The 25,070-nt window shown below is 51.1% G+C and overlaps 1 protein-coding gene across 1 annotated transcript in view; it reads right to left on the bottom strand.

Annotated features, from left to right (window-relative positions):
• ELP3 (elongator acetyltransferase complex subunit 3) overlaps positions 1 to 25,070 on the bottom strand; it is a 797,912-nt gene that overhangs the window by 261,001 nt on the left and 511,841 nt on the right. The window contains exon 12 of the mRNA XM_085613064.1: positions 9,384 to 9,449. Coding sequence (XP_085469190.1) covers positions 9,384 to 9,449 — 66 coding nt within the window. The remainder of the gene's footprint in view (positions 1 to 9,383; positions 9,450 to 25,070) is intronic.

Below are 25,070 nucleotides of genomic sequence, written 5' to 3'. Positions count from 1 at the left end.
AAACTGGAATGGCATGGTGAGCAAAAAAACAATGGATTTAGGCCCAGATCTCTGTACTGGGGTGAATGTATGACATTGTTCTGCTTTCTGTCCATCAATTGTTCTTTTTGCATTTGTCACCCCGAGTGGGACAGGTATGCCCAGACGTGGGTCCCGTGCTCTCCATGCCACTGGAGTCAAACTATCCTGGCTGATGAGGGCTGAAAGTCTGAAACCGGTCCTAGGATGCTTGTTTCCAGTTTCAAGACTGATTTGCATATGGCTGGGTCCAAACTGGAATTGCATGGTGAGCAAAAAAACGATTGATTTAGGCCCAGATCTCTGTACTGGGGTGAATGTATGACATTGTTCTGCATTCTGTCCATCAATTGTTCTTTTTGCACTTCCCTCTATACTGTACTTATCAAAAATATGATATATGTGACTTCTAGTTGCCGTGCTTACAAAACCACAATAAAGTTGTTTAAAACAAAATAACGGCTCAGATGTTGCTGGCTTGGCTGCAGGTGGTCTTATTGTTTTAGTTTCAATGGAAGCCAGCTGTAACGCTAGCCCACCGAACTGCCACTGTGAATGAGCCACTATTTTCTGCTTGTGGCCCATGTTGTGAGTCAAGCTCTATATCAGGAGCGTGTCAAGCGCACAGGTGTTCTGTAAATCAAGATATAAGGCATCATCACTGAAAGGATGGGGAGCAGACTATTCCTCTCACCATCATCATCAACCTCCAGTGGTGCACCCTGCTCTGGCATACGGTCAGAGTCAGTTACAAAAAGATAATGGAGCCTCTGCTGATAACTGTGATGCAGAAGAGGCACAGGCTTGTTGTCATGCTGCATGAGAACCAGATGTGCTTCTGTAACTTTGTAGCTCAACATTGGGTTAGCTCAGGCTGATGATTTTTCGATGTCAGACAATGGTGCTGGCACCGATCGTGCTCCGATGTCGGTGGCCGTGGGGTGGGTAGAACAGTCATGGATCATAGGGCTGGAGTAGAAGCCTATACTGAAGTCATTATGGGCCCACAACAAGTCCCAAGGAGATAGACGACACCAGGGCGTGACCCACTGGAGGTAAATGGACTGGATGGCTCTGCATTTCCAAGGGCCCAAAGGCATGCCAGAGGAAGGTGGATGCACACTGACAATTTGCAAAACGGCCTATTTGAAGGCCTCGATCTGCTGCAGGTTTGAAAATGTTCTAGGGGGGGGGCGTGGCCAAGATGGCGGGGTGAGCGGACGCTTCCTCCCGTAGCTCCTCCGGCCCGGCCAAGCTAGAGCCCTTTTCTTATGCTCTTCTCCCCCCGCTGAGGCTCAGCGCGGGAGAGGAGCGTGGCGGAGCATCAGGGGTGCACATTGGTGCTGTTTTGGTTCGGATCGCCTCGGGGGAACCCCCCCAAAAGTTCGATCGAGATCAAGGAACGACGACGGCGAGCCCGAGGGGCGGAGCGCATTGGAGAGCTGTCCGGGCGCCTCGGCTGGGCCTGGTGCTGAAAGTTGCGCTCTGGAGGGGATCTGGCCCGCGGTTCGACGGTGACTGACGGAGCCTTGCGGGAAGGGACCCGACGGTGTGGAAGGCTTGGGACGGGTGCCCCGGCACTCAGACTGGTGACGGCGACACCTCGCACTGCGGAGACCCTAACCCCTAGCCGAGGTACAGCGGACTCCCTGATGGGGTTGGACCATCTGGGCCCCTGTGCGTGACAGACGGGGGCCGGTGGTGGAACTTATTTTACTGTGGGGTGCCTCGGGGGCCCCGGTGGTGTCGTCGGGCCTGGTCGCTTTGGCCTGCTCCGCCATTTTGTCCCCGAAGGTGCAGTGGTGGCAGCCTTCGCCGGAGTCCTGGCTGCTGGATGCAAGCGACCCCCGCTGCTGCTGGGCTGACTACCGGAGGGATGTGCTGATGAGACCCCTCCGCTGCGGCCCCCTTGGTTGTCTCACACAAGCTCTTGCAGCTGACGGTGACCGGACTGGGCCGCCATTTTGTCACCTGTGACGCAGCGACTTCACTCGTGGGGGATACCCAGGTTGAGTGCTAGCCGGCGGCTGAGCATCCCTGGAGCGCCTGGATCGGTGCCCGACTGCGGAGCTAGCGATGTCTGGAAGAGGAGGCCCGAAGAAAGGGGACCGTACCCTGCCGGACATGCTTGGCAGGGCCCAGCACTTGCGGGACAGGACGCAGCCCTCAACGGGGCCCTCCCGGGCTCCGGCGGATGTGACTGGAGGGGAGCCACCCGTCACGAGGGCCTTTATGGAGGAACTGTTTAGCTCCCTCAGGGAGGACTTCCAGACACTGAAGCGGGAGGTGGCCAGCGAGGTCCGAGAAGTGCGCAGGGAGGTGGAGGGCCTTGGCGAGCGTGTGGAAGCGGTGGAGACGGAGGGCCAACAGCGAGCGGAGGAGATAGTCCACCTCCAGCAGGACGTTCTTCGCCTCCGGGAACAGTGTGTGGAGCTTCAGGCCCACTCTGAGGACCTTGAGAACAGATCTCGGAGGAACAACATCCGAGTGCGTGGCGTGCCGACTGCGGACGAGGGGTCCGATCTGGGGAGCTACCTGCGGGCCCTGTTCCGAGAGATCCTGGGGGAAGCTGCGGACTTTCCCATCAGCATTGACAGGGCGCATAGGGTTGGCCGGCAGCGCCAGTCATCGGCACCTCCACCGGACATTCTGGCCTTCCTGCCCGACTTTCCACTAAAGGAACGCATCATGGCTGAAGCCCGCAGGAAACAGCCCCTGACTTTCCGGGATCGGCCGGTGGCGCTTTACCAGGACCTCTCCGCCATCACTCTGCAGAAACGCAGGTCCTTCAGGATTGCCACTGACTTTTTGCGCGAGCATGAGACGCCGTACTCTTGGGGTCACCCCTTCCGCCTGATTTTTCGGTGGAACGGAGTGTTACACCAGCTACACTCCTTGCAAGACATTTGTGGTGTCCTGGGGCTCACGGCGGCGGAGGAGGAGGGAGCTACGCCGTCGTGGAGGTCCTCGGAGAGACGAAACCGGCGGAGGTCAACGAGGCGGCGCTCAGCGACCAGTGTGGGGCGCCCGGACTCCCCTACCATCAGAGCGGACATGGCCGACGCCCTGAGGGCGGCGGCCGGGGACTCGACCGGCTCCTCTAGCGTGGCCTTGACGGCCTAACACACACTCCGGGGGGAGATGTCTTTAGCTTCTTTACATGCTTGGTACGGGGCGGGGGGGTTGGGGGGGAGCGGTTGGAGGTGAGTGGCTGGACGTCCACTTCGCTCTTTTCTGCGGACTTGCCCGTTTTGGGGCTTGACTGAGACTATGGGGTGTTTGAGTTTGTGGGTGGCTAGTTGCCAGGGTTGTGTTTTGGGTGGGGGAGGGGGTTGTTTTGGGGTTGGGAAGGTCCCGTCCGATGTTGTCTATGCCCGCTTTGTTTTGGCTTGTCCGGCGCTGCGGCCCCGCGCGCCCCACCCGCTGATTCCCTGCCCATTGCATGGCGCTCCCGACCCCCGCGAGGAATGCCGGGCCTAAAGGTAGTGACCCTTAATGTTCAGGGTCTGAACAACCCGGTGAAGCGCAGAGCGATCCTGTCGTTGCTGGAGGGGACGCAGGCGGACATTTGCCTTTTGCAGGAGACACACTTATTGCCCCGAGATTGCCATAGGATGCGTTCTGCTAAGTTCCCTACCCAGTTCTTTTCCTCGGCAGCGAACAAGACGGCGGGGGTAGCCATTCTCCTAGCGAGCTCCTTCCGGGGGGAGGTGTTGCATAAGTGTGCTGAACAGAAGGGGAGGCTCCTTGCGTATCGCATGCGCCTGGGAGGCATAGCATTTACGGTCGGCTCCGTTTATAGCTTAAACGATCACCAAGAGCGCTTCCTAGATTCCGCGCTGGTGGATGTCACTGCTTCCCCCGACCGCCACATTATCTTGGGGGGTGACCTCAACATTGTCTTTGACTCTGTGATGGACAGATCGGCGCAGCGCTTCCCGCAGACGGGGGAACTGTCCCAGGCTGGGAGGGCCCGGATTGCGGAAATGGATTTGCACGACCTCTGGCGCTCCATGCACCCCACGGATAGGGACTACTCTTACTTCTCGCACGCACACCGAACCTACTCACGGCTGGACTACCTCCTGGTGAGTGGACCGATGCGTGCCGCTGCCACGGCGGCGGACATCGGGGTCCTGACCCTGTCTGACCACTCCCCAGTCACCGGCGTTTTCCAGTGGCCGGCGGCCTCCCCCTCTCGGGGGGTGTGGCGCCTCCGGGATACACTTCTACACAAAAAGTCGGTGGTGCAACGCATCGGGGAGGTCATACAGGACTATCTCACCCACAATAGCAACACTGACACCTCGCAGGCGACACAGTGGGCGGCATTGAAGGCCGTCCTCCGGGGGGAATTCATCTCTATCTCTGCAGCTGAGAATAAGGAGCGGCAACTGAAGAGGGATGAGCTGACAGCTCAAGTCCGGGAGCTTGAGCAGGTCCACCGCCGCACGGGGGCGCCGAGGGTGTGGAGGCAGTTGAAGGCAGCGAGGAAGCTCCTGTCGGCTCTGGATCTTGACAGGGCGGAGTACGCTGCCCTACGCTTGAAACATGCCTACTACACTGGGGGGGACAGATGTGGCAAGCTCCTAGCACACCGGCTCCGGGTCGCGCAACAGCGCAGCGTTGTGAAAGAATTGGTGGGCGCGGACGGGGGGGTTGTCTCCGGGGACGCGGAGGTAGCGGAGTCTTTCCGCGGCTTCTACGAGGCGCTGTATGCTGAGGAGCCCTCCTCGCCACGGGATGCCGACGGCTATTTGGAGTCGGTGACCCTCCCGGTACTGGATCCGGCTCAGGCTGACCACCTGGAGCGGGACATCCATGTTGAGGAAGTGATTTCAGCTATCGCGCGGCTGAAACATGGCAAGGCCCCGGGCCCGGACGGGTACACGTCGCTATTTTACAAGACTTTTTGCACGGCCGTGGCCCCTGTCCTTACTCGGCTATTTAACTCTTTCTCCGAACCGGGAGCCATCCCTCCGGATCTCCTGAGGGCGACGGTCGCGGTAATCCCGAAACCTGGGAAGGACCGGGCCCTCTGCGGCTCGTACCGACCCATCTCGCTTTTAAATGTCGACCTCAAGTTGTACACGGGGATTCTTGCGTCCAGGCTGAGTCCACACCTCCCCGACCTGGTGGAGGCGGACCAGGCTGGTTTTGTGCCCGGCAGACAGACGGTTGACAACACCAAGAGGGTGACGCATGTTCTGGAGAAGGCCTCAAGGATCTCGGGGGAGCGGATGTTGCTGTCCGTTGATGCGGAGAAGGCCTTCGACAGAGTTCACTGGCCGTATCTTGAGCTGGTCCTCAAGAAACTGGGAATCGGCGATAAGTTCCGCACCATGGTATTTAACTGCTATAAGCATCCTTCAGCGTCGGTGCGGGTCAACGGGTGTAGTTCCGGTGGCTTTGCCATCGAGCGCGGCACGCGGCAGGGCTGCCCTCTTTCGCCGCTCTTGTTTGCCCTCTACATGGAGCCGTTTGCTCAGAGGATTCGTAATAATCCGGATGCTGTCGGGGTCCGGATGGGCCAGTACGTCCACACCGTCAGTCTCTACGCGGATGATGTCCTGCTGACTTTGGACGACCCTAGGAGGTCGCTGCCTGCTTGCCTCCGAGAGCTGGACGCCTTTGCGGGGGTGGCCGGCTTCAAAATGAATATGAGCAAGTCGATGGCATTAGACGTGTCCCTGGCTGCGGAAACCAGGAGGGATCTTCAGCGGCTCTTCCCCATGCAGTGGTCCTCGTCCACGGTGCCGTATCTGGGGATTCTGCTGGCGCCTACATTACCGGAGATGGTTACGGCCAATTATGCCTCCCTCAGCAGGAAGATCAAGGATGAGCTTGGCCGCTGGAACAAAGGCCTGCTGTCCTGGCTGGGGCGAATCGCGGCGGTCAAGATGACGGTGTTGCCCCAGATACTATATCTTTTCCGGGCCCTTCCGCTCCAACCCCCGGTGGGCTGGATACGACAAATGCAGGCTGACATCTCCCGCTTTGTCTGGCAGGGCCGCAGGCCACGCATGAAGAGGGTCCTCTCCACGCTTGCTCCGGAAGCGGGGGGGCTCGGCATTCCGGACCTCCGTAAGTACTTTCAGGCGGCACAGCTCCGCTATCTGGTGGAGTGGAGCAGGTGGGAGTCCGACAAACATTGGCTCTTCCAAGACCAGGCAGTGGCGGGCCGCACCTTACAAGAGGTTCCATTCCTGCGCCGCGCGCATCGCCCCCCTAATCTTTACGCTTCCTTTGTTACGCGGGTCCCCCTGCGTGTGTGGGACGCGGTCTGTGAGGCCCGGGGCCTTACCACCTTCCCTTCGCCGCTCACTCCCATTGCGGGCAACCCGGACTTCTCCCCAGGGATGGAGCCGGGGGTTTTCTCCCACTGGGTGCAGGCGGGCTGCAGGGCACTCTTCCAGATCTATGGCCCGGAAGGAGCGGTTCCTTTTCAGCAACTCCGCCAGGAGTTCGGCCTGACGGAGCTGGACAGATTGCGCTACATGCAAGTTCGGCATTGGGCCCTCCAGCCCCAGGTGCGTGCCACCGCCGCCCGTCCAATTACACCGTATGAGAGGTGGTTGGCTACTCGGACCTCCGACGCTAAACTGATCACCGACCTGTACAAATACCTACAACCCCCGCCGTTTCACTACTACAACCCGGGGAGGGAGCGTTGGCACAGGGAATTGGGTAGGACACTCAGCCACAAGGAATGGGACAAAATTGCGTATCGGGCGCGGCACTCTGCATATCACACGGGCCTTACGGAGACCTTTACTAAGGTGTCCACATACTGGTACTACACCCCGGAGAGACTGTATGAAATGCATAAACACACTGACAGGGGGTGCTGGCGGAGCTGCGGGCAGGAAGGTACCCTTACACACATTCTTTGGGATTGCCCAGTGCTGACCGCCTACTGGAAGGAAGTCTTGGACGAGGTGGATAAGCACTTTGGGATAGAGCTGCCGCGACTCCCGGCGTATGTCCTGTTGGGCCTCCCCAATGACCTAATGTACCCACTGAAGTCCCGTAGGGGTAGGCAGATCGCAATCGCGCTGGGGTCTGCGGTTCAGAACATTCTAATCCACTGGCGCACAACCACCGTCCCCTCCATCACCGGTTGGTTGCATAGGCTCTGGCATGTGCTGGGGATGGAGAAGCTGTCGCTTACGGTTGCGGGGGAGATAGACCAATTTGGAGAGCTATGGCAACCCTTTCTAGCGCTGCTGTCCACGGAATTCCGGGAGCTCACCTGCCCGAGGTATCTTAGGCTTCTCAGGCTGACGCCGCCGGTGACCCCGGCGGACTAGCTTACATGTGAGACGGGGACCCCCCGGGGAGGGGGGGGGGGGTGCGGGGCTTCCTGGTTAGGATTACTCTGATGCGGGACCATAGGACGGGGGGGGGGGGGGGGGAGTGTTGTTGTTTCGTTACTGGGAGGATGGGGGATGGGAGGGGGGGGATTGTGTTCTGTTGAGGTGTTGATGGGGGGGGTTTTATTGCTTAGATTTGGGGTGTCGGATACGCGTGCGGGGATTCCACAGCTTGTATTTCTAGCTTTCATTTACTGTGTTTTTCCCCCTGACCCACCGCGCTACCTATTGCCAACCCTCTGGAGTTGCACCCTTTTTCTTTGACTGTATTCCATGTATCCTGCCCTCCTATCCCCCTCCCCCATGGTTTGTTTTGTCTCAATAAAAACGTTTTAAACATGAAAATGTTCTAGGGAACTCGGGGAACTTCCAGAACAGCTGAGGAGTCAGATCAGTGACAGCCGACCTAGTCGGATGCAACTTGTGTTTAACACCCTCACATCTCTTCGGAATCGGAGCCGGGTGGTGGGATCAAATCCTGAGCAGGATTTACGTGAAGGCTGCAACTTTTTTTGTGCCCTGCAACATACAATGTTGCCTCCCTGTTCGATTCACTTTTGGGTGCATGAGGGCGCACTTGTTACACAACTAAAAGTTATGTCCTGTGCCCATGCACCAAAGACACACCTCGTACGGATCCATGATCGACACCGGCTTTTTGCAGTCACAGCACGGCTTGAAGCTTGTCATTTTCAGTTAGCCCACTGTGAAAATACAGTAAGTCAGAAAAACAGGCAATTTCGCAAAGGAGGTCTGGGTCCACGTCAGTAAGAGTGAAAAGAAAGAAACCGAGAGCAGTACACAGGGGGGGTGATTATATTCTTCTGTGCTCCATCAGATGAAGAATTGCAGTTAGAAGTATCCATCAGAAACATTTAATATAGAATATATATTTGTGTAATACATGCTATTATGATTATCATGATGGAAAACAAGAGAAATTGAAATGTTTTTGTATGTTTATTAGATGACTTAAGTATTATAAATTGATTGATAGATTCTGCAAAGTTGTTTTTGTCACACGGACACATCAAATTGTCCGTCCCTGCCAGCAAAGGGCTGAGTCAACAGTGATGCCTGGCAAAGATGAGAATCGAATGCTGTGAATCGGTCTGTACCACATCTCGACCAGGAAATGTGTCAAAGAAACTGTGAAAATCGCCCGACAACCCACAGACACCTTTTTATTAAATGATGCACTACCTGGGACCAGCATATATAACGAGGCTCTGCCAGATAGGACACTGCCAAAACCAAAAAATGGCAAGCTCAAAAGCCTGAAAAAGAAGCAAGACGTGCAGCCCTCTGGTAGGACAAGGAAGCAGAAAGAGCTATGGAAAGGGAAGAAACCTATGTTGGCCTTCTACAGGATCTTTTGGTCAAACAGGAATTAAACGCTCTGTGCGATCAGAGCATTGGTGAGAAGAACCCCCCCCCCCCTCCCCCCTTTGTGCATTTCGTCGGGAGAAACCCGGTGAAATGTGTGCAGGGAAAGGAAGCTGAAACTGGCACAAACGATTGGATTCCCACAGTTATTTCCCATTTCCAAGTGAATAAACCTGTAATGGTCTAGCAACACCATTAACCTGGATTTTCATATTCTTCATTATTGGTAATTCCAGGTGCAGTGTTACAGATGCGTTTACCTCACATCGCTCAAGATAGGGTCTTTTGTCGTCACATCGTTCTACCCGATGCAGATTATGGTTGCTAGTGAACATAAGATGTGTTTTAAAATCATGAAGCTAGACAGAACTGCGTTGTTTATTGACAAAATATAAAATAGAAATTAACTTTTCAAGCTATACTTAATTCCTTTTAATTACATTATATTGCAGATGATAACTGTATAACTCTCAGTACTTGGTAATTTCTGAATACTTTGAATTTGGGTTACTCGGAAATACTGTAAGACTATATCATAAAGAAACTATGACGCAAGTATATGCAATGCTACAGGACGTTTCCTTCTTGTCACTTGAAGGAACTCACCTGGTACGGCCTCACTTTGTGATGGATCTCTTGAATCCCAACTTCCCTTGTTCTTACATCTCGACACTAGAGAGAGGAGGAGAGAATCTGGATGGTAAATGAGCAAAACTTTAATTTCAAGACTTTCATGCATATGACTTGGCCTAACACAGCCCTACCGCCCATGTTCTATCCCTGAGGTCCTCCAAAAAGCGAGAATATCCTTCTGGGATAGTAAACAGGAGGAGCACTCCGAGAAGAAAACACTTCAGATTCTGCGCATGCTCTATTCTTATATACTCTAAATACAGCCACATATTTGCAAAGCTTTTCATTGGCAGACGTTTTTGTGCGTGAAACCGAACATTCTGTTGTTGCCTTTTTTGTTTTCTTTCCTCTTCAATAAAGTATTATTGACATGTGAACCTCTTAGTTAATGTGATTGACTGGCGTGACTTAGTAAAACAAGCAATAGCAAAGCCAATAGGCTTTGCTTTCATTTCTAATGGCATTGCCAATGCTTTTTTAGCAATGCTGACTAGCATTGGTAAAGGGACAATGGTTTCTGCTTATGCTATTTATCATTGGGAGGAAAACAAAAGTGTGATGACGCAGCAGCTCTTCAAGGTTTTTTCTTATTGACTGATCTGAGAGGGAGAGAGAGACTGTGTGTGTATATATCACACAATGAAGTCGTGTGTGTTTGTATGTGTGTATATCATACAATGAAGTTGTGTGTGTGTGTGTATCACACAATGAAGCGCACACTCAGGAGATGTTGCTCAGTGCAGATTTAATAACCAGTAGTTTACACGTTTCGACAGTAAAAGTGCGTGATCAAGACAGTTTTACTTTCAAAATGCGTAACGACTGGTCTTTAAATCTGCACTAAGCAAATTCTCCTGAGTGTGCGCTTCATGGTGTGGTATTATGTCCGGTTTTGTTCCACCAGTTTACTGCACCACCTGACTACGGGCCAGGGATCCCAGCAGAAACTTGTTTTGGACTGATATATATATATATATATATATATCCCACAGTAAACAGTTCGCTCTTACCCGAGCCTCCAAACAACGGCGTTCCGTAGTGGGGTGGCGAGTCCCAATGAATCAAAACAAACGCTGTTCTCCCTTCATACCGACAGCATGCCACGGACTCCCACTACTGCAAAGCGGTACTTTATTAAAAGTATGGCAACAACTCAATGCGTATCGGAGCCATCGCTCGTTGCTCACGAGTGGGACCGGGGTTCCATAGGAAATTGATTTTTTGGTTTGTTAATTAAATTTGAGGCAGTTTGTTGGATCTTAAACTAAACCTCTCAGAAAAAGGTTCCTCCATCTCAATGCCTTTTTTGGGTGTTTCGTTAAATGGGGTGGGACAGGGAGTCCCAAAACACATCCTTGCCATGTAACTTCCCTTAGGAAATTGAGATACAGGTACAGACAAAACGGCACATTTGGCAGATAGATATTTACCCAGAAAGCATGCTTTTTGTGGATTAGTGTAAATCCCTTCAGTAGTTCTTGACAAATGAAAGTTCAAGATTTAAAGAAATGTCATGCCACAGCAGTACCTAGGGATCAGCAGAACAAAAGAAAAGATCTGATTGGTTGCCAACAACATAAACAAAGATGTTTGGTAGCATTTTAGGAGTTGAGGACTCAGTCTCCTGTCCTGAAGAAAATAACATATGGAGACACGTCCATATTTTTTTTTTTAAAGGTTGTGTTCTCCTTTTTAGGTCTCGGCTAGCGAAGGCTGCGCTTGCGCAGTCTCGCTCGCGAGATTTAATGTTTTAGGAGTGGGGCTTTAACCCGCCCCTTTTTTTCCCTCTTCTCCATTGGCTGGCCTCTTAAATGCTGGTCAGCCATTGGAGAAGAGCTTTGTCGCTCCAAACGAACCCCGTCTTTTTGCGATTCGGGGGCATGTTTTTTCGATTCTTTCTCTCCTCTGGAATGTAAACATTCCAGCCAATGGCAAGAGGAGAGAAAGAAAAACACGCCCCCGAATCCGAAAACGCCGCTGCGTTTCTCCGAGGCATTTCTGCTTGACCTCGGAGAAAAGCGGCGGCGCTGGGACTGATTTCTTTAGGTGGTCGGCAATCGTCTTGTCCCGTGGAATGCATTGTATCGTGCAGTGCGCGGCAAAAGAAACCTTTACCTGGGTCAATGCGCAGAAAAATAGAGGATTTCCACTAAGAGGATTTTCTATGGGCAGTGCGCGTCAAAAATGCTCCCTCCCTCGTTCCAAAAAATCCCTGCACTCCTCCGGCCCCTCACCCTTGCCTTCCTCTGCCCCCACTCCTCCTCTAGTGACGCCGGCTCCTTCCTCCTCCTCTGAAGTGCGCGTCTCTCCGTGAGCCCCTGCTCCGTGCGTTGGCGAGCCGCTGCTCCGTGCGTTGGCTGCGGGCTGGAGACAGGGAACGACAGCGGGACTGTGCTCCAGAAGGAGGCGGACGGCAGCAGCATGCCAGTGCGGTGCTGAGGGGGCGCCGCCAGCCCTCCGGCTGCCTGTGTGAGCTGAGCCGCCATGGAGCACGGGAGACTGCAAGGCAAGCAGGGGGACTGCTAAGACGAAGGGAACCAAAGACCGAGAGGTAAGGGGCCGCCGTAGCCTGCCCAATTTTCCCCTGCTCGAGCCATTAAATCAGCGTGGGGTCCGTTCCATCCCCACGCAGAGCATCCCTCAAGCTCCCTGAAGGGGCAAGGAGCGCTAGAAGGTGTCCGCGGCTTTCCTCGGGCACGCTGCCTGCTGGCGCATAGCAGGACTGCCCTTGCCCGCTGCCATAATCTGATTGTATTTGTTCTAGGAAAAGTACACCTGTTGCTCCCACCCTTTCTTATATATTCAAAAGCGCATTGCCGCATGGCATATTTATTTAGATTTAACCGCTACATGTATTTCAGTTTAATGCGTTGCACCTACTTTACCCAACACCCATTCTTTAGACTGTGGCATTGGTTCACTTGTTTGTTTAGCAACCATACGCCCCCACCCCTCACCGCACCAAAAATGTCCCGCGTGACGACTTTCTACTTTCGGTTTCTATTTTATGTTAATTGTGCTGATCGAGGGAAGAAGAGAAAGCAGCGAAGAAAGCCCACAGACACTACTAATTACCCTCTGCAAACTCTAATCTTTTTTCAATTAAAACTCTTTCCTTCCCTCTTATGAAGGGGAGGGAGGAGGACAGAGATTGGAAGGGAGCAAAAAAGCAGGAGGGGATGGAAGAAGGAGGAGGGGGCGAGAGAGCACTGGATGCCGCTCTAACTGACACAGAAAGCAGGGTCCGCCTCTTTTCCTCCTCTTCCTCCTCTAGCAGTGTGTGGTTTGTGTTTATGCCAGGCCGTGGTCAGTCCCTCTCGATGTCGTGTTCATCCAGGGGGAGGGGAAACTGCAGCCAGGAGGAGGGGATTGAGAGAGAGAGCGAGAGACAGCCGCAAACCAAAAAAAAAAAAGCCCTGTGATTTTTTTTAATCTTCCCAATCTGCACTACACAAAAAAGGAGAAACAAGCATTTACAATGCAATGGTCTCGGCATTGGTAAAGTTAGAGCTATTGGCATTGCTCATGACATTATTTTTGTTTATGTTTTTGTTTTTAAAACATTTAACCCCTTCAGCGCTGCGCGGATTCCCCCGCGGTGCTGAAGGGTTCGAGCGCGGGCGGGGCCATGACGGAACGGTTCCGTCATGAGCACAGCTCAACCGATGCTCATGACGGAACCGTTCCGTCATGGGCATGGAAGGGGTTAAAGAAACGCCATTGTTATTTACAATATCAATAGCTTAACCCCTTCAGTGCCCATGACGAGATAGTCTCGTCATGGAGCGCGGTTGCGCTGTGCCCATGACGAGACTATCTCGTCATGAACCCCGCCCGCTAATGAAAGGCCTGGCACAGGGCGGGGAAAGGGCGGGGCACTGAAGAGGTTAATCACTCTCAAATGCGAGACCTATCGCATTTGCACCCACACACAGAGCCACCTACACACACACTGGTTAAGCTATTGACAATGTAAATAACAATGCCGTTTCTTTACATGTTTTAAAAACAAAAACAAACAAAAATAATGTCATGAGCAATGCCAATAGCTCTAACTTTAACAATGCCGAGACCGTTGCATTGTAAATGCTTGTTCTCTTTAAAATGGAGCTGACCCCAGGGTGGACTAGGGCCTTGGGGATTCGGAGCATTTTATTTTACACTATAGAGAGGGGGCGTGCATCAGCCCTTCGCCCAGAGCCAAGTATTGGACCTGGTGGACCCCCTCCCCCCGGTCCTGAGCAAACTTTTCTTTTTTTAATATATAAAATATATTGGAAAAAATGTAAAAGAATAATGAGTGGCAGAAGATGCTCATTTATTATTCACTGCCCCTGGCCAGGAGTGCACCTTAATACCCTAATGGGCTAATTTGCATATGATTTCCTGCTTTGTGGTGGCCCGGTTTGGGCAGGAGGACCACCAAAGTGTTACAAAGATTTTGTGGGGGGCTGCAGGGAGTACAGCAACTCTCTACAAATCACTAGTTAATGGTAGCCCTACTTTTCCTGGGGTGTATAAAGTATGACCCCCCCCCCCCCCAGAAAACGTTTATGGTGTTTGCAAGCATTTCCATGGCTTTAGATTTTGCTCTTCAACCAAGGATTGCAGGAACCCCCTTATGGATAGTGATATGGCTGCATTATGTGACCTGAGAAGTGCAAAGGAAAGACCCTAACATGTATTTAATAGCCCTGACAAAACCAAGAGGCTTTACTTCATATACTGACATGGTCACTCCTTGACAAAGCTAGTAGGCTTGTCTTGCATAACGATGTGGCCACCCCTTTGCAAAGCCAATAGACATGCCATATAATGTGGTGACCTCTAAACAGTATGCTTGCCTTTTATATTATAATGTATATTGGACAACTCTTTACAAAGCCTATAGGCCTGCCTTTTATACATGGTTGGATGTGGTCATCCCTTTACAAAGCCAGTGGATCAGCATTAATTGCAATGATACGCCTTCGTATTGAGATGAGCACTATTATTGCCTGGTTTTGTCCGGAGGGGGGCTTTGTAATGTTATAGTTCGGTCGGGTAATAATATCTCTCTTTACATTAAAGAAAAAACCTTAGAAATTCATTACCAAATCAAAGGTTGAAGTGAGAACATAGGAGAAAATGTCACTTAAAACCTACCATTTTAAACTAAAGCAAAAGCACTGACATTCACCAGTTATAAATATATGAGCTAACTATAACTTGTGAACCCACCACACACCACTTATGACCTCATATAGTACATCACTCATGACAAGTTCAATGAAAGTAAAAAGAAATCCAGGTCAGGGAGAGGGTGGGAGGAGGAAGCAACTTGGAATGGGTGGGGAGGAGTTTTAAATGTAAAATCTAGTTAGGGAAAGAGGGAGCATGCAGTGCACAAGAGCGACAGAGTTACAGGGGTATTAGTGACGGGGCACAAAAGCACACAAGGAAGGAAGACATCGGGGGGAATTTATCAAATATAATATATATATTTATTTATATTTTCATGGTGTGTGCTAAACAAAAGTAGCTTCCAAACTAATGGCAGATTCCTCACCTTTAGAAAATTCTTCAGACTCCATTCCATTAGATGTTTTTCATAGCAATGCTCCCTCGCGCTGCTAGTTGCCACTGTAGGGCTAAACATTGGTTTGATCCATTTTGTCCTGAAGAGATGGAGCTGAGCCTCATATAAGCACCATGCATTTCTTGATAGACTCTTTCCGCATCCTCAAATGTGAAGCACAAAACAGTGGGAGATACAAGTCTGCCGATCGCTAATTTAAGTCCTTTTTAGAGGATAAAAAGAGACCACTCCTCAAAACAGGGGGCTAGGAGGGCAGTGAGGAATCTGCCGATAGAGTATCCACCAGAAAGAAACTTTAAACCGCAATTCCTCACCTTTAGAATAGACACCAAAGCATTACCGCCCCATGGAAGAGTGGGCTCAGAGCAAAAGGTTCTGCAGGACCGAATGAGCTAAGTGACCTTCCTGTCACAACTAGCTGTCAAGACAGTAGTGCTTTGTGAATGTGCGCACTGATGCCCAACATTGGTGGCAACTTTAGCCTTGGTGGAATGACCCTTAGTCATTCCAGAGGCTGATTTTTGGCAAATGCATAGGAGATCGTAATGCACAGAACTATCTAACTTGACAGAGTCCTTTACTGCACTGCCTTGCCTTTCTTTGCCACAGAAACCCGAATAAAAGCTGTTTGATAATCAAATGGTCTTTGGTGCGATCAATGTAAAAGCTTAAAGCTCTTTTGGGATTCAGCCGATGTAGTTTCTCTTTCTTTTTCGAGGGGTGAGGTGGAGCACAGAATGTTGAGATGGTGATGGATTGCCCAATGTGAAAGGGAGTTAAGACTTTGAGCTGGAAAATTGTACAGGACTTTAGCACCAGTTTGTCTGAAAAAAGATGGTGTAGAGTGGTTGCACCGAGAGAGCCTGGAGCTCACTCACAAGATGAGCTGAAGTGATCACGACGAGAAATACAGTCTTTAGGGTCAGAAGACACTATAAGCAACTGTGCATCAGTTCAAAGGAAGTACACGATAAATGTATGGACCTCAGTGAAGGTCCCATTGTGGCATCACACTTTTGGAGGGAAGGTAAACATGTGCGTTAAACTTTTAAATAACCATATCACAACAGGTGATGTAAACAAGTATAGTTGGTGTGGTAAATGCAGAAAGGCCAAAAGGACAGATGAATCCCTCTTAATAGTGCCCACTGCAAGGTCTTGCTGGGCTAAAGCCAAAAAAAAAGAAAAAAAAAAAAAAAGCTTGGCATGAAAGGAGTTGTCCTGCAGACTCCACGATAGGTCACACATTTGCTCCAATGCCCAGCAAAAGTAGACTTTGTGGGAGGGCACCTGGCGGCCAGGATGACATCCACAACTTTGGTTGGCAAATCATATGTCGTCAATAGCCACAGCTCAATGTGAGAAAGTGGCTCTGTATATACTGTTCCAAAATAGGTACAGGGTGTGCAGAGTCCACAGTCCCCAGAGGTTTGGCAGAGGCTAAAGTTATATATAACCTTACTCTCTAAAGTGGTAGCTTGGTCGAGCAGTAAGGCAGTATCAGAGGACAGTGTAAAGCATTTGTTGCACACACTCAGCCAGCAAATGGTCTCACACACTCAATAACTGAACTCTAGGCCAATAGTTTATATATAAAAAATATAAAAATTCTGGGCATAGACTCAGGGGTCTCCCAGGGTCAGGTAGGTACAGTTGGTTCACCCTCAGCGGCACAAGGGCGGCCGGGTGCAGAGAGAGTTAGGCCCAATGTTATCCTATCAGAGGTAGGGGGGCCTTGGTTGGTGGCTGGTAACTAGCAGGCCACGCGGCTGTGGGAGCTGGGCTCCTGGTCACTTACTCAAGGCAAGTGGGGAAGTAGATAGGTGTAGAGGTTGCACTGCCAGGGCGACTCGGGCGGTTGAGTGCAGGGTGCTTTTGAGCCTTCGGGCGCTCAATTGATTTCAATGGGAAATTTCCGGTTTAGAAAAAGACTGCAAGCTCGGGGAAGAAGATTCTTCAGGTGCCACCACCACTTCGAGAGGTAAGTTGGGTAGTTGGAGGATAGGTAGGTACCCCGGGATTGGGCACAGGGGTCCGCGGGGCGCCGGGTGCAGGGTGTCTTTTGGTGTCGGGAAACCTTACCCTCTGTTGATCGCGGTTGGGGGGCACCTAGTTCTGAGGCTGCAGGCTTCTTCAGCAGTGTTGAGGGAGGTCCTTGGGTGCCGGACTCGGGGTCACAGTCGCCGTGGGGTCGTCCACGTGGTCTTTGTTCACTCCGGCACAGGCCAGGCTTGGCGGGTGCAGAGTGTGAAGGGTTTGAGGTTCCGGGCTGCTGCCAGGGATTAGAAGTAGATTTTGAGTAGAGCCTCTACTCATGGGAGTCCCAGGGGTTGAGAGTCACAAGGTAGCCAGGTCCTCTGGGGTTTGTGAGGTTGCTGGCCACAAGAGATGCCGGGTTGGAGCAGGAGCAGGTTCGAGGGTCCACAGGCCGGTAGGGCTGGGGACAAAGCAGTTGGTGTCTTCCTCTTCTTAGCAGCTGCAGGGCAGGTCTTCTTTCTTCTAGCTCTTCTTCGGATTTCTGAATCTGGAATCTGGGGAAGGAAGGTTCAGGGTGCCCCTAAATACTAGATTTAGGGGCGTTACAGGTAGGTCAAGGGCAGGGACCAATGGGTCCCTGTCCTGGGGTGGGCACACCCCCTATCCTGCCTCACTCCTGTGGGAGAGGGGCAGTACCCTAGTCCTGATTGGGCAGGGCTTCCCATCTTCAAGATGGCGAGAGCCCGGAGATGTGCTTCACCTCGCCTCCCCCACCTGAGGGGTGGGTTTGGCAGGCTGGCACATCCTCTGTCCTTATTTGGGGTTTCCGGCCAAGCTTCCCGCCAGAGTGGGGGGTTGCAGTGGCCTGGGGAAGCTCACAGAGGCGGCATGCCTTTGAAGCTTCCTCCTGCCCATCCTGGGGGAGGAGATTTAGCATCTCTAAGATGCCCTCTGGGGTGCTTGGTACATTAAATCCCACACTGGCATCAGTGTGGGTTTAATGTGCTGAGAAGTTTGATACCAAACTTCTCAGTCTTCAGTGTTGCCATTATGGTGCTGTGGAGTTCGTGTTTGACGAGCTCCCAGCACCATATACTCTTAAATGGCAGCACTGTACTCACAGTGCCCAGGAATGGACCTGGGTACTGTAGGGGCACAGGGCTCCTGCTCCTGTACCCACACCACTGGCATAGGGCACCCAGCTAGAGTGGTGGCTGATGTATGCCATGGCAGTGTAGGTGGTGGGCATGGCACACAGGGATGTGTGCCATGTCGACTCTTTGTTTTGTCTTGTACCCAGACACTCAGCCTGCAAGGGCAGTGTGTGTGTGTAAGGGTACAGGGCCTCTAAGGGTGGCACAATGAGTGCTGCAGCCCTTAGAGGTCTTCCCTGGTCACAAGGCCCTGGGCATCATTTACCAGGGGCTGACATGTGGCCAGGGTTTGCCAATTTGTGTTTTTGTGTTTTAGGGAAGAAACATAGGCCCTGGGCACCTGATTGCCAGAAGTCCAGGGCACACTCAGTCAAAGTACATTCAGCAAAAAGTGGGGGCATACCATGCAAGAAAGATGGCACTTTCTCACACACAATCTCCATGCATGAGGTGTATATTACCCAGCTTCAGGTGCAGAAACCTGCCCTGCTGCTGGGACAGAAGATCCTCCCAAAGTGGAAGCCTAATCAGAGGGCAGAAGTTCAAACGTTCCGAGTACCACACTTTCCTAGTTCAATCCAAGGCCACTAGGATGACTTGGGCACGGTTGTTCCCGATTTTCTTCAGAACTTGGGCAGGAAGGCATACAAGAGTCCCATGCTCCATGCCAGTCGAAATGCATCTACTAGGAAACGCCTTTATGGGAAGACCAAAGCAGAAAAGTTAGGATACAGCGAGTTATCAATGGTGGCAAAAACATTTGGCCAGGGTTCTCCCTATTGTTTGAAGACCCTATGTACCAGCTCAGAGTTCAGCCACCATTCATGATCTGCCAGGCACCTCCGGCTAAGCTCGCTCACCTGCCTTTCAAAGATCCTACCTGGTGGTTCAAAGGCAGGGATTTGCCCTGACATTTCTACCAGCTCCAAAGACGCAAAGCCTCCTAGCATAGGACCCAGGACACCAGTCCACCCTACTGGTTGCAGTACTGTAAGTTATTGGGTTATTGGTTGAGTAAGGTGGATGCTCCTCTCAGACAACCACCCTGATTCTTGTAACAGTCAACCACCAGGTCAGATGGCAGTTTAAAACTGCACAATAGGATGCAATGGCAAGCCTGAGACATGTTTAAAGTGCTACTTTAGTAGTGGCACAATGAGCTCTGCAGGGACACTAGTAGCATTTACAAGTAAATTGAATGTGACATTCAGATGAAGTTCAATTTTACCATGCTTTAGGAGGAGCGCACAAGCACTTTAGGATTAGTTATCAGTGGTGAAGTGCACAGAGTACTAAAGCCAACAAAAATGTATTCAGAAAACAGAAGGCTGGATGAAATTCGGCCCACTGAGGCTTCAGGTCCAATTGCAGACCTTTTATACGCCACCAGGAGAAGTGCACAAGCAAGAGGCATGAGGCTAACAGGCCAAGAAGAATTAGAGCTGCTCTCACTGACATTCTGGACAGGCAGAAACATCTGGATTATAGTATGAGTGCCCTGGACTTGTTGCAAAGGAGGAGAGGCCCTGAACTGCACAATATGAAAGACAGCTACTATAAAAAGCATTGGCATAGCCAATAGGTCTCGCGCCTTTGGGACCTTATAAGTATTTAGTTATGCAGCAGGATATATCCTTGGTGCAACAACATCAACTGTTGCATATCTAAACATTTATAAGGTCCCAAAGGCGAGGCCTATTGGCTATGCCAATGCTTTTTTTTAGGCACGGGGAGATTAAGTGATTTAGCCAGAATCACAGGATGTTCAGTGTTGTTGCCGAGACTAACTCAGTTACCCAGATTCGAGGTCGACGGCCCTAGCCGTTAGGCCAACTCCTCTCCCTTTCAGCTATGAGGTGAGGCTGCTTAGACCCTGCTAAACTGTGACTTAGACTCAGCCCCTAATGATGATGGGTAGGTTACCAAGCTTTATACTAATTAGGACGGGAATCCTAAATAACCCAGGAGCAAAATTGTACAGTAGATAGTGAAATATTAATTGGGGGGGGGGGGGCACAAGAAAAGAGAGAGGGAGAGGTAGAGACGGTGAACAGGTATTATGGCAGGCTACAGGGCTTAGGACAGCACAAGGGTAGGATAAGGGCAGTGTAGTGGTAGAGGGAAAGGGCAGGGAGCATGGCCAATGTGAAGTAACAGAGAGTGGGGCAGGGAGCAAGGACCGAGTACAGGGGTAGGGACATAGCAGTGGCAGAAAGGCTGATATGTTGGGCAGAGAAAGGCATAGGGGGAAAGTGCAGCGATAGAGGATAGTAGCTATGGTGGGGAGTAGGGGACGGGACCCTAGCCATGGGAATGCAGTAGGGGGTGGGACAGAGACAGGGTGCTGTGGCATAGAGCCGGATAGGCAGAGGGCACCGAAGCACGGGGAAGAAGGAGGGAAGGAGAGACAGTAGAGACAGCGGACAGGGCCGATAGCATGGGTATGCAGCAGGGATTTGGACCAGAGACAGGAAGCAGGGTGCTGTGGCGGAGGGTGCTGTAGCAGAATGGTGTTTCATCTTTTTCCAACACCTACATGATTGCCCATTCATGAACCAATAAGATACTTTACTAAATTGACCCGGGTTCCCCTCTCAGTGTATGGGTAGTCCTTGTGCTGCTTATATACTACGAGACTAGGGGCAGTAGCTGGGGCACTAATGTGGGACTTCACATCCCTCGGTAAATGATTGTTCTGATGATGTCCGGAGGTCACCTGACTTTGGCACATCCCTCGGTAAAGGATTGTTTCGATGATATCCGGAGGTCACCTGACTTTGGGAAGCAATCAAGGTTGGCTTGCCAGCCTCCTTTCCCTGTATACTGTTTATGTGATTACGTTTTAGCCTGGATCTGCCGCCGAGATAAAAAGCCTCAAGCAGCTGGTCAGCCATGCAGGGAGCTGCCCTGTAAAGTGCCCGAGTCCTGTTCAGCTGAGACTGTGAATGGAGCCGACGTCTGTGCTGCAGTGGCACCACCTGCTGCTCACTTTTATTGACGCCCCTGAGTCTTGGGTTACTGTGCCTCAGAGTGCCTGCCGCTCATGTCCGGGCTGGTGATGCAGGAGCGCTTCTGCGTTCCTGCAGCTTGGCGTCAGGCACTTTTCAAAAGTGTGAGCATAGGGGCCTCTAGAGAGAGCACAGGGGTGGAGGTGAACTCCATTCCACCCTCACTGGCACCCAGAGTGTTATTATCGACCCTTCCTGGGTGTGTTCTGGTCTCAGAGTTGACATGTGCAGTATTTATCATGCAGTGTGTGGGCTGCAGCCCTTCCAAGGGGTATGTATGCCTTTATAGCTGCAGCTTCAGAGCCGTGCCAAGCTGCATGAAAGGCAGGGGAGGGAGAGAGAGCACGCCACGCTTGGGCCTTCACAGCTCATGAGATGAAGAGTGTTTTTTGCACGGGCAAGCCCTAGCTGTCATGCCGGGAGCCAAGTTACGAGCCCGGCATGTTCTCACCTGGTTACTGTGCCTCAGAGGGCCTGCCGCTCATGTCCGGGCTGGTGATGCAGGAGCGCTCCTGCGTTCCTGCAGCTTGGCGTCTGGCACTTTTCAAAAGTGTGAGCATAGGGGCCTCTAGAGAGAGCACAGGGGTGGAGGTGAACTCCATTCCACCCTCACTGGCACCCAGAGTGTTATTATCGACCCTTCCTTGGTGTGTTCTGGTCTCAGAGTCGACATGTGTAGTATTTATCATACAGCATGTGGGCTGCAGCCCTTCCGAGGGGGATGTATGCCTTTATAGCTACAGCTGCAGAGCCGTGCCAAGCTGCATGAAAGGCAGCGGAGGGAGAGAGCGCGCCACGCCTGGGCCTACACAGCTCAAGAGACGAAGAGTGTGGTTTGCACGGGCCAGCCCTAGCTGTCACGCCGGGAGCCAAGTTACGAGCCTGGCAAGTTCTCACCTGCTCAAGCACTTGACACATCTGCCGAAGAGATGATGCAGACTCGAGCTGTGAAAGAACAGACCAGCACGAATGGCCGCCTCACTTTGGCACTAGCAACAACGGACAGAGGCTGGACTTGGCAGCTATCTTTCTTTAAAACAAGTGGGAGAGGAGGGGGAAGTGCTGGGAACAGGGGCCCTCGGAATGCCTGTGCGCCGTGTGCCCCAATAGACTTTTCTTATCTGCTTCTTAAATAAACAAGCAGATTAGAAAAGTCTATTGGCACAAGATGGCGTGGCACAAGATGGCGTAGGACTGTCTACAGTCCGTATGGACACGCGCATGCTGTCTGCTATGGACAAATGGCAAGAGCAGCCATGTTTGTCCATGCAGACGCGTGCACGAAAGCCCTCGGCAGAATCGATTCCAAAAGGTACTCGCAATAGCGAGAGCAGCGCATGCGCTGCTTTCACTAGGCAAGACCTAAAAGGGAAGGCTCTACTTAGGAGTGAAGTGTCACTTTGTCTCGTTGATCGAAAACCCCAACGAAGTCAAAAGGTTTACCGTCGTCTGAAGGTGGTCTATAACTGACTGTGGCAAGCCCAACTTTAACAGCCAGTCATCAAGGTAGACAAAAACTGGTATACCACACCTGTCGAGATAGGTTGCGACCACCGCCAACACTTTCGTGAGCACCAAAAGAAGTACTAGTAAGGACAAAGGAGAAAAGGCAAACTGAAAATGCCCTTGGCACACTTTGAACTGCAAGTAATGTCTGTGGGACTGCAGAATGGGTACATGAAAGAACACAGTCTGCAGGCCTAAGGCAACCATTCAGTCGCCCATATCCAAGGTAGACAGAACCTGGGTCAGTGTGAGCATTTTTAATTCGTCCTTCCACTGTAACGCATCCAGAAGGTGAAGATCTAAAATAGGGCAAAGGCCTCCTTCCTTCTTCAGCATGAGGAAATAACATTCATATATCCGAGTCCAGGAACCTATTTATGGCATTTTTTGTAAAATAGGGCTGGCACCTCTTGCTGTAAGATTGACAGGTGCTGCCCTGACAGCCATTCTGATGTAGAACAAGGCCCACTGTGGCTCAGAAAGGAACGTAAGGGCACAGACCTGCTGGACAATCTTGGGGATCCATCTGTTAGATGAGATGATTGCCACCTTGGAAAATACGTTGAATCCATCATCACACTGGGCGGATGTGTGCCACTAAGGGTGAACTAAAGCGCCTTGGATGCTGATGCCACGGGGACTGGGAGGATTGAGGTCCATGGCCACCTTTGCACTGCTTACCTGATCCCGGTCACCGGCCATAAAGGGACTGGGGTGACTGCAGTGGGAGCCTGTACGCCAACCCTCAGCAAAGCCTTGAATAGGCCAAGGACAATGTCGGGCAGGGTTTGAGAAGTTCAAAGAACACACTATGGCCCGATTTTCCTTAAAACATTCTACAACAGAGGCCACATTTTCACCCAATAGGCAGGGTCCATTAAAAGGTACATACATATGAGATGCCGGTAAATCATCTGAAAAACCTGTGGAACATATCCATGCATTGCAACGAAGCACCACATTAGTGGCGACTGCTCCTCTCAAGCAATCAGTAGTATCCAGTACAACACAAATCACATATTTGGCTGTATCCTGCCCATCTTAAATGGTTTGAGCCAAGGAAGTCCTAAACTCTTCTGGGACTGCCAGCAAGATCTCGCTGGCCATGTTCCAGATGGTGTACATTTAACAGCCTCATAGACCAACCTCAAGGCTAGGCAGGCCAAAGAGAAAGGTTGTTTTTGGAACACATCAATCCTTTTAGATTCCCTGTCTAAGTGGGTGGGGCGAGGCTGAGGGGAATGAATTAGGATTCACCTTGCTTGGAAGCTTGGAACACTGAACTTACTTTAAGAAGTAGTATTCTGTGTAAGAAAATCTGGGCTGTCTGTATCGTCTAGCCACCTTTACACCAGTGGGCAAGAGCAACGCTTAGATCAAGTCCCCAGAGTGTAAGTTAGAGCTTCATTGAATTGGATCAACCGCTCAGTGGAAGCAGGCCGAGATGACAAGACTTCTGTAAGGATGTTTTTCTTAACTTCAGACAGAAGGTAGTTGAATTCTACAACTTGCTTTTCTTTTATAGTACACTGACACTAAAAAGAGGTTCAACAAAAAATATAAAAAAGAAAATAAAGTGCAAAGTGGGCCAGTGTCAACTGTTGCCTGCCAGGGTTCTCTGTTTACACTCTTTTTCCACATACTGGAAAGGATCCATAGATGCATGCTTGCATCAAGGCTGGGCCTGCAAGGGTGAGCATTTCAGGTTTGCTGAATAATGTTCCAAGTGCCCCGTATCATTGAAAAAGCGTTATTTTACCATTACTAAAAGAAAGAAGAAATCCTGTGTTAAACATTTTTATTTGTTTAGGGAAGCGAAATATCCTGCAAATAAATTCATCATTGTAAATTATAGGAAACAATTCTCAGTTAGTCATCTTCTCTGTGAAATACAAGTGTTGAAACCACTGACAAACATTCAATAAGAAGGCTTAACCATGTTACATATATCTCTTCTCTAAGCCAGCTCCCGTTTACATTTGATATATAAGCAAGCCTGCTCTTCAGAGTAAAGTCTCAATATCAGATGGCTGTCATTCCTAACCCGGATCCTCCCCATTACCAACCACCAGGTCTCAGTAACCATCAGAGGGGGTCAATACTGATGGCTTGGGGTAGGGTTATACAAGTCTGCAAACACCTCAGTATCCAATGAGTTTTGATCTCTCTGTATGATGGGATCTCACATCCACTTTCAATATAGACCCCGCCAACTTGCATGCATTTTCATTTGCCCTCTTGGCCTCCCATATGGCATGCTCCTGAATGTCCAACGAGGTACCCCTCAATCTCATCGGGCTGTTTCTGTACAGACCTGAAGCATTCTGTCCTGAGCATCAAGCAGCTGTGTTTCCAATGGATCACTTAGAGGGAGCTACATTTCTACAATGTTCTTCTCCCCAAGTCCCTGAGGAGGCCAGACCTCTCAAGGCACCGG

Source organism: Triturus cristatus, chromosome 6, assembly GCF_964204655.1.
Source record: "Triturus cristatus chromosome 6, aTriCri1.1, whole genome shotgun sequence".
NCBI classification, from domain to species: Eukaryota; Metazoa; Chordata; class Amphibia; order Caudata; family Salamandridae; genus Triturus; species Triturus cristatus.
The sequence above is the reverse complement of the archived record's forward strand: the minus strand, read 5'-3'. Positions and strand labels throughout refer to the sequence as shown.